Source organism: Triticum aestivum, chromosome 4A (genome assembly GCF_018294505.1).
Source record: "Triticum aestivum cultivar Chinese Spring chromosome 4A, IWGSC CS RefSeq v2.1, whole genome shotgun sequence".
Classification (NCBI taxonomy): domain Eukaryota; kingdom Viridiplantae; phylum Streptophyta; class Magnoliopsida; order Poales; family Poaceae; genus Triticum; species Triticum aestivum.
Genome location: NC_057803.1, coordinates 475,165,004 through 475,175,179, shown reverse-complemented (window position 1 = coordinate 475,175,179; position 10,176 = coordinate 475,165,004). Strand labels below are relative to the sequence as shown.

General features: G+C 42.4%; 1 protein-coding gene across 2 annotated transcripts; it reads left to right on the top strand.

The window, feature by feature from the left end:
- Positions 1–410: 410 nt before the first annotated feature.
- LOC123086462 (RING-H2 finger protein ATL74) lies at positions 411–3,607 on the top strand. 2 transcript variants are annotated; one of them, XM_044508225.1, is made up of 2 exons: positions 411–1,192; positions 3,255–3,607. In XM_044508225.1, the coding sequence occupies exon 1, from the start codon at positions 621–623 to the stop codon at positions 1,179–1,181; it is 561 nt and encodes a 186-aa protein (XP_044364160.1). In that variant the 5' UTR covers positions 411–620; the 3' UTR covers positions 1,182–1,192; positions 3,255–3,607. The 2 variants fall into 2 exon arrangements, with proteins under 2 accessions (XP_044364160.1, XP_044364161.1); XM_044508226.1 differs by lacking the exon at positions 3,255–3,607 and adding an exon at positions 2,049–3,214.
- Positions 3,608–10,176: the final 6,569 nt, after the last annotated feature.

Genomic DNA, 10,176 nt, shown 5'->3' with positions numbered 1-10,176 from the left:
ACTGGGTGATTGGACCACACACATCAAGCCCCTATATGAATGAGGGCTTTCGCTCTCTGTGTGCCGAAATGTAGACATCATCAAGGTCCGAATAGCTGTTGGACTCTCTCGTTTCAGCCGAGATATGAGACCCACGTTGCAGCTGAGTATGGGCAGGAACAGAGGAGTGGCATCTAGTCGAAATCGAAACCACAACAACACGCACGGCCGGCAGACATAGCGGGGAAAAAAAATATGGCGGCCACTAGCGAGACGTGATTACTCTCGTCGAGTTGGGTCCTCTATGTTTCTAGAGAAAAGCAAAATCCAACAACAATATTCCCTCAATTTCCTAAATTTGCCGACTAGCTACCTAGCTAGGGTTAGCATCTCTTACACGAAAAGTATATCTGTATATGTCTAAAAGAGACTCGCGAGGATGCACACACGAATACACACAGCTTTCGCTTTCACTTTCACTTTCGCAGCTGCGCCAAGGAAAAGAAAAGAAGATGTCTCGATTCCCATGTATGCACTACTCGATCATATCCCGAACCAAAACGCTCTCTTGATTTCTTCCCGAAACCACCACACACACGTCCATCAGCAGCTCGCGAGCTCAGCTGGTACGCAGGCACACCATGCGGCGGCTCAGCGACGCAGGGGAGGCCACGCCGCTGGTCACCCCCGCGGCGGCCGCGGCGGCGGGCGGCACCTTGGCATCGCCGGCCGCTGCGGGGAGCAACGCCAACTTCGACGCCAACATGGTGATCATCCTGGCCGCGCTGCTCTGCGTTCTCATTTTCGCGCTTGGGCTCAACTCCGTCATCCGCTGCGTGCTCCACTGCGGCCGCCGGCTCGCGCCGTCGTCGAGCCTCGCGGCCAGCGCCACCACGGCGAGGACGACGACATCCGTGCACGTGCAGGCGGGGCTCAAGAGGAAGGCGCTGAGGAAGATACCCGTGGAGGTGTACGGCGGAGCCAAGTCGTCCGGCGGCGCCCTCCCAGCCACGGCCACGGAGTGCGCCATCTGCCTCGGCGAGTTCGCCGACGGCGAGAAGGTACGCGTGCTCCCGCGGTGCCACCACGGATTCCACGTCCGCTGCATCGACATGTGGCTCGCCACGCACACCTCCTGCCCCAACTGCCGGGCCTCGCTCGCTGAGGACGGCGCCGCCGCTGCCAACGGCGGAGGGAGATAGCGCCGGACAGGGTACGGGTTTGTAATTTCTTCTAGTTAGGGAACTAAAGTGAAACGTTGCACCGCTGCTTTGCTTCCTCACTAGTGTGTCTTTGGTCTGATTTTGGTTTTCGTATGGGTGGTACATGTAAATTAGTATTTACATTTTGCGATGATAGAAGGGGCTTGATGCAAATGTTCCTCGTGTCCTTGTCATTTTGGGTTGGAGCATACGATATTTTTTTTGTCATGATTCTCCCATTTTATAACTTTCTTTAAAGATGATACGATGTTCCATTTTTTGTTTCTAAGATGAGTAGTATTGCGCTGTTCTTTTGGTTACCCAACAGCCAAGACTTTCCCAATGGACATGTCTTTTTCTCAAATAATGTTGTCTAGTGACATTTTCCTATTTACTATCTGCACGTTGCTGAACAGATATTAGTAGCTTTATTACTCTTATCTATAATAATGATTATTTTTTGTTTTCTGGAAAAAGTAAATAATGAGTTATTGTTCACTAATAACATATAATAGTGTGTTTTTTCACATAATAATAATAATTTATATTGTCCTTGTTAACTTGTGTTCAAAGCATGGTATTTCTAACGAATGAAAGAAAATAAGCAAAGAACAGTAGTAAAATATAAGTATACCTTCTCTAGCTGGTCACCGCCAATAAGTATATCTTCTCTAGCTGGTCACCACTGATAGGCCTTAGACCAACTCCAACAGATCTTATAAAAACCTTTTCATAAAAGTGCTTTCATGGTATGATCGCATAATTTGCCGGAATTGTCAGAAAGCTACTTTTCTCAGTTCCCGTAAAATTTCTTCCCCTAAAATCTTGTTTTCCTTTTCCCCCACTAAACATCGTTGGGACTGCAAGCCGGTGACGCAGCATTGGGAAGTGTGGCAACAGCCGCCGGAGCAGGCGGACCGGTGAGGTGGTACAGCTAGGGAGGCGCGTCGGCGGCCATCTCGATGAGGTGGGGAAGCGAAGGGGGGCATCCTAGCGGTGGCGGCCGGCATGGTGGAGCTGGGCACAAGAGGCGGCCGTCCTAGCGGTGGCATGGTGACGCGGCGGAGAGGAGCGACGAAGGGGCAACATGGCGGCGCAGGGCACACATCCTGAACTTTCATGTGGGTTTTTACCCGTCAAATTATACGGAAAGAACTATCTTTTCGTGGTTAAGGGAAGGTGGGGGTGGTTTCACGGGTCCTTTAAAATATTTCCAGGTTCATGGGAGCTATTGGAATTGCTCTTAGTGTGTTTGTCAACGGTACATTTGACTATTGATAAGGGTGATGCCAACAGATGATCTAGTTTCAGCCAGTGGCGGAGACAAGCCTGGGGCAGTTGGGGCTATAGCCCCAGGCCTAGTAACAACTTTCCTTGTAATTCCTTTATACAAAGTACAGAAAATCATGAAAATTTATCACTCAACATAGAACAGCCCCAGGCGTAACATGCTTCTAGCTCCGCCACTGGTTTCAGCGAAAATAATCACCACTCGCGGGTCAAAAATTAAATATTGGTCTGTGGTGGCATTGTTATCATGACTGTCGAACAAGAGCTAAGTGTTATGTCTATTAATACAGTGATGAAGGTACAAATATTCTACCCGGCAATGGGAGAACATCCGTGTAAACAAGCCCACATTTTGCACCCAGGTATAAAACTCCTCTTCTATATAACATAATCCCTTCCACTTCTACACCTCTTTCAATGTATCTCTCCATTTCTCTATCGATCCATCTCTGTCTTCTCTTCTTTGTTTCGGCTCACCCTCCCCAGTGCCCCTCCCAATCTTGTAGTTTGTAATTCACCTTAGTTAATCTGTTCATCGTAAAGGACCTCCATCTTCGTTGCGCTCTCCATCATTGCAGTTTTCTCATTCTCGCTTATATCCTCACGAAGCTCAAGCTCCTAGTCCACATGGGCATGTCCATTGATGACCATATTTCTGTGCTCATTCAACCATTGTTTAAACAGGATAATCTGAGATTTTTTGATAGAATAACTCTGATATCGATAGTGAGGACTAATGGATGTAAGAAATTGTGAAATCATCTATTTAATGGGTTCCAACAGGAAATGGGCTCAACCATGAAAGATTATCATCGCATAGAAGGAAATACAAAGTTTGGTGAAGAAGACAAGTCAATAGGAGGCGTGACAAACTACCCAGAGTGTGAGATGACGCATGGTACGGGCGTGCCTGCTTGTAGTAATGGTCGTACCGCACGCCACCTGCTTCAGGCCGTCCATCTAAACAACTTCAGTAAGCAGGGCTACATCAGAATATCCATAGGGAGGGATGCACTGATACGTCCATTTTGCATCATATTTTCCTACTATTATTTATGATGTTTTTATCCATAATAATGCTTTCTGGAGTAATTCTAATGCCTTTTCTCCCATACTATGCAAGGTATACACAAAGAGGGAGAATTCTGGCAGTTGGAAATCTGGACCTGGGAAAGCTACGTCAGGCTACCTATTCTGCACAACTCCAAACAAGCTAAAACTTCACGAAGAATTTTTATGGAATATATGAAGAATATTGGAGCAAATAAGAACCAGAGGAGGCCCACCAGGTGGGCACAACCCACCTGGGCGCGCCAGGGAGCCCAGGCGCACCCTGGTGGGTATTGCTCACCCAGGCCCACTTCCGGTGCCCATCTTCTGGTATATAAGTCATTTTGACCTAGAAAAAAAATAAGGAGAGGACTTTCGGTATGGAGCACCGCCATCTCGAGGCGGAACTTGGGCAGGAGCATTTTTGCCCTCCGGCTGAGCGATTCCGCCGGGGGAACTTCCCTCCCAGAGGGGGAAATCATCGTCATCATCATCACCAACAACTCTCCCATCCTGGGGAGGGCAATCTCCATCAACATCTTCAACAACACCATCTCCTCTCAAACCCTAGTTCATCTCTTGTGTTCAATCTTGTTACCGGAACTATAGATTGGTGCTTGTGGGTGACTAGCAGTGTTGATTACATCTTGTAGTTGATTACTATATGGTTTATTTGGTGAAAGATTATATGTTCAGATCCAATATGCTATTGAATACCCCTCTTATCTTGAGCATGATTGTCATTTGTGAGTAGTTACTTCTGTTCTTGAGGTCACGAGAGAAATCATGTTGCAAGTAATCATGTGAACTTGATATGTGTTTGATATTTTGATAGTATGTATGTTGTGATTCCCTTAGTGGTGTCATGTGAACGTTGACTACATGACACTTCACCATACTTGGGAATAAGAGAATGCATTATGGAGTAGCAATTAGATGATGGGTTGCGAGAGTGACAGAAGCTTAAACATCAGTTTATGCGCTATTTCGTAAGGGACCGGTTTAATGCTATGGTTAGAATTTATTCTTAATACTTTTCTCGTAGTTGCGGATGCTTGTGGGAGGTTTAATCATAAGTAGGAGGTTTCTTCAAGTAAGAACAATACCTAAGCACCGGTCCATCCACATATCTAATTATCAAAGTAGCGAACACGAATCAAACCAACATGGTGAAAGTGACTAGATGAAAATCCCGTGTACCCTCAAGAACGCTCTGCTTATCATAAGAAAATGTTTTGGCCTGTCCTTTGCCTCAAAAGGATTGGGCTACCTTGCTGCACTTTTTCTACTATTATCGTATTTGCTCGTTACAAATTATCTGGCTATCAAACTACTCTGTTACTTACAATTTCAGCACTTGCAGACATTACCTTGCTGAAAACCACTTGTCATTTCCTTCTGCTCCTCATTGGGTTCGACACTCTTACTTATTGAAAAGAGCTACAATTGATCCCCTATACTTGTGGGTCATCAAGGCTATTTTCTGGCGCCGTTGCCGGGGAGTGAAGCGCCTTTGGTAAGTGGGATTTGGTAAGGAAACATTTATATAGTGTGCTGAAATTTATCTTCACTTGTTACTATGGAAAACAATCCTTTGAGGGGTTTGTTCGGGGTATCTTCACCTCGACCGGAACCACAATTAGCTACCCCTCAACCTACTGCACCTACTGAAAATATTGAATATGAAATTCCTTCGGGTATGATAGAACAACTGTTAGCTAATCCTTATGTAGGAGACAGAACCGAACATCCTGATATGCACTTGATATATGTAGAACAAATTTGTGAATTGTTCAAGCTTGCAGGTTTACCCGGAGATGAAGTTATGAAGAAGGTTTTCCCTTTATCTTTGAAGGGAAAAGCATTGGCATAGTATAGGCTATGCGATGATATTGAATCCTGGAATTGGAATCGATTGGAGTTTCATCAAAAAAATTATCCTATGCATCTAGTTCATCGTGATCGGAATTATATATATAATTTTTGGCCTCGTGAAGGATAAAGTATCGCTCTAGCTTGGGGGAGGCTGAAGTCAATGTTAAACTCATGACCCAATTATGAGCTCTCAAGAGAAATTATTATCCAGAATTTTTATGCTCAGCTTTCTCGTATTGATCAAACCATGCTTGATACTTCTTTGTGCTGGTTCTTCTATGAAGAAGACTATTGAATTCCGGTGGGATCTTTTGGAAAGAATTAAACGCAACTCTGAAGATTGGGAACTCGATGAAGATAAAGAGTCGGGTATTAAACTTAAGTATGATTGTGTTAAATCTTTTATGACTACTGATGCTTTTCAAAAGTTTAGCACTAAATATGGACTTGACTCTGAGATAGTAGCTTCCTTTTGTGAATATTTTGCTACTCATGTTGATCTCCCTAGACAGAAGTGGTTTAAATATCACCCACGTATTGAAGAAGAAATTAAAGAACCGGTACCAGTTAAAGAAGAAACTATAATTTATAATATTGATCCAGTTGTTCCTACTGCTTATATTGAGAAACAACCTTTCCCTGTTAGGATAAAGGAACATGCTAAAGTCTCAACTGTGGTCAACAAAAGCTATATTAGAACGCCTAAACCTGATGAACAAATTAAAGTAGAACCTAGTATATGGTTAAGGATCTCTTGGAAGAAAATATAGATTGGCATGTTATTTACTTTTGTGAAGAATCTGCTAGAATTGCCAAACCTGATAAAAAGGATAAATATAGACCTGTTGTTGGCATGCCCGTTGTCTCAGTTAACATAGGAGATCAATGTTATCATGGTTTATGTGACATAGGTGCTAGCGTGAGTGCTATTCCTTATTCCTTATAACAAGAAATTATGAATGACATAGCACCCGCAAAGATAGAAGACATAGATGTTACTATCAAACTTGCTAATAGAGACATTATATCACCAATTGGGATTGTTAGAGATGTTGAAGTCTTGTGTGGGACAATAAAATACCCTACTGATTTTCTTGTTCTTGGTTCCCCACAAGATGACTTCTGTCCCATTATCTTTGGTAGACCTTTCCTGAACACTGTTAATGCTAGAATAGAGTGTGAGAAACAAACTGTCGATGTTAGTTTTGGTGATGAGTCATGAGTTTAATTTTTCCAAGTTTAGTAGAAAACTTCATGAAAAAGAATTTCCTAGTAAGCTGAATTAATTGGTCTTGCTTCTATTGATGTACCTCCTACTGATCCACTAGAACAATATTTGCTAGACCATGACAATGATTTACATATGCATGAAAGAAATGAAATAGATAAGATTTTCTTTGAACAATGTCCTTTGCTTAAACACAATTTGCCTATTGAAAATCTAGGAGGTCCTCCTCCACCTAAAGGTGATCCTGTGTTTGAATTAAAACAATTGCCAGACACTTTGAAATATGCTTATCTTGATGAAAAGAAGATATATCCTGTTATTATTAGTGCTAACCTTTCAAAACATGAAGAAGAAAGATTATTGAAAGTTCTAAGGAAGCACCGAGCTACTATTGGATATACTCTTGATGATTTAAAGGGCATTAGTCCCACTCTATGTCAGCACAAGATTAATATGGAACCTGATGCTAAACCCGTTGTTGATCACCAACGTCGGTTAAATCCAAAAATGAAGGAAGTGGTAAGAATGGAAATCTTAAAACTTCTGTAAGCAGGTATAATTAATCTATCCTATAGCTGATAGTAGATGGGTAAGTCTTGTTCATTGTGTCCCTAAAAAAGGAGGTATTACAGTGTTCCTAATGATAAGAATGAACTTATTCGACAAAGAATTGTTACAGGTTATAGAATGGTAATTGATTTTAGAAAATTAAACAAAGCAACTAGAAAAGATCATTACCCTATGCCTTTTATTGATCAAATGCTAGAAAGATTATCTAAGCACACACATTTTTGCTTCCTTGATGGATATTCTGGCTTTTCACAAATACCTGTTTCTCAACCTGATCAAGAAAAGACCACTTTTACTTGTCCCTTTGGAACTTATGCTTATAGACGTATGCCTTTTGGCTTATGCAATGCACCTGCTACCTTTCAAAGATATATGAGTGCTATATTCTCTAACTTTTGTGAAAAGATTGTTGAGGTTTTCATGGATGATTTCTCTGTTTATGGGAAGTCTTTTGATGATTGTTTAAGCAATCTTGATCGAGTTTTGCGGAGATGTGAACAAAAAAATCTTGTCTTGAATTGGGAGAAGTGCCACTTTATGGTTAATGAAGGCATTGCCTTGGGTCATAAAATTTCTGAAAGAGGTATTGAAGTGGACAAAGCTAAGGTTGATGCAATTGAGAAAATGCCATGTCCTAAAGATATCAAAGGTATTCGTAGTTTCCAAGGTCATGCTGGTTTCTATAGGAGATTTATCAAAGACTTTTCTAAAATTTCTAGGCCTCTTACAAACCTTTTGCAAAAGGATGTTCCTGTTGTTTTTGATGATGATTGTTTAGAAGCCTTTGAAACACTCAAGAAAGCCTTAATTTATGCACCTATTGTTCAACCACCTGATTGGAACTTGCCTTTTGAAATTATGTGTGATGCTAGTGATTATGCTGTTGGTGTTGTTCTAGGACAAAGAGTTGATAAGAAACTTAATGTTATTCATTATGCTAGTAGAACTCTAGACAATGCTCAATGAAATTATGCTACTACTGAAAAAGAATTCTTAGCAATGGTATTTGCTTGTGATAAATTTAGACCTTACATTGTTGATTCGAAAGTAATTGTTCACACCGATCATGCTGCTATTAAATATCTTATGGAAAAGAAAGATGCTAAACCTAGACTTATTGGATGGTTTCTCTTGCTACAAGAATTTGATTTACATATCACTGATAGAAAAGGAGCCGAGAACCTGATGGCAGTTGGAACTGCGTCGGTATTTCCCCGAAGAGGGAGGGATGATGTAGCACAGCGACGGTAGAGTATTTCCCTCAGTTATGAAACCAAGGTATCGAACCAGTAGGAGAACCAAGCAACACAATGTAAACGGCCCTTGCACACAAATAACAACACCTCGCAACCCGACGAGTTAAAGGGGTTGTCAACCCCTTTCGGGTAACGGCGCCAGAAATTGGCGTGTGACAGGAGAAAGTTGTAAATATTGATAGATCGAACGCCAAATAAAATAAATTGCAGCAAGGTATTTTTGGAATTTTGGTTTAATAGATCTGAAAATAAAAGCAAGGAAAAAGTAGATCGCAAAGGCAAATATATGAGAAATAAGACCCGGGGCCGTAGGTTTCACTAGTGGCTTCTCTCGAGAAAAATAGCAAACGCTGGTAAACAAATTACTGTTGGGAAATTCATAGAACATCAAATAATTATGACAATATCCAGGCAATGATCATTACATAGGCATCACGTCCAAGATTAGTAGACCGACTCCTGCCTGCATCTACTACTATTACTCCACACATCGACCGCTATCCAGCATGCATCTAGTGTATTAAGTTCATGGAAAAACGAAGTAATGCAATAAGAACGATGACATGATGTAGACAAGATCCGTTTATCTATATGGAGGTAGATATAGATCTCGTCTTTTTATCCTTAGTGGCAACGATACATATGTGTCGGTTCCTTTTCTGTCACTGGGATCAAGCACCGTAAGATCGAACCCACTAACGGGCACCTCTCCCCATTGCAAGATAAATAGATCGAGTTGGCCAGACAAAACCCAAATATCAGAGAAGAAATACGAGGCTATAAGAGATCATGCATAAAATAGATCAAAGAAACTCAAATACTTTCATGGATATAAAAACATAGATCTGATCATAAACTCGAAGTTCATCGATCCCAACAAACACACCGCAAAAGAGTTACATCATATGGATCTCCAAGAGACCATTGTATTGAGAATAAAGAGAGAGAGAGAGAGAGAGAGAGAGAGAGAGAGAGATGAATCCATCTAGCTACTAACTACGGACCCGAAAGTCTACAAGGAACTACTCACACATCATCGGAGAGGCACCAATGGAAGTGGTGAACCGCTCTGTGATGGTGTTTAGATTGGATCTGGTGTTTCTGGACTCTGCGGAGGCTGGATGAATATTTCATCAACTCCCCTAGGGTTTTGGGAATATTTGGGTATTTATAGAGCAAAGAGGCGGTCCGGGGGGCACCCGAGGTGGGCACAACCCACCTGGGCGCGCCAGGGCCTCCTGGCGCGTCGTGGTGGGTTGTGCCCCCCTCGGGGCACCCCTAGGTGCAAACATGGCACATTGCCTTTCTTCTGGCCCATAAAAAATCATCGTAAAGTTACATTCCATTTGGACTCGTTTGATATTGATTTCTGATACGTCTCCAACGTATCTATAATTTTTGATTGCTCCATGCTATATTATCTACTGTTTTGGACTATATTGGGTTTTATTTTCCACTTTTATATTATTTTTGGGACTAAATTATTAACCGGAGGCCCAGCCCAGAATTGCTGTTTTTTGCCTATTTCAGTGTTTCGAAGAAACAAAATATCAAACAGAGTCCAAACGGAATGAAACCTTTGAGAACGTGATTTTCTCACCGAACGTGATCCAGGAGACTTGGACCCTACGCCAAGGCATCAGAGAGGCGGCCACGAGGGTGGGGGCGCCCCCCTTAGGGCGCGCCCCCTGCCTCGTGGGCCCCTCAGAGCTCCATCGACGTACTT

What these genes read in the sequence shown, in the direction of transcription:
- LOC123086462 (XM_044508225.1), top strand. Translation starts at nt 621, where the DNA reads ATGCGGCGGCTCAGCGACGCAGGGGAGGCCACGCCGCTGGTCACCCCC.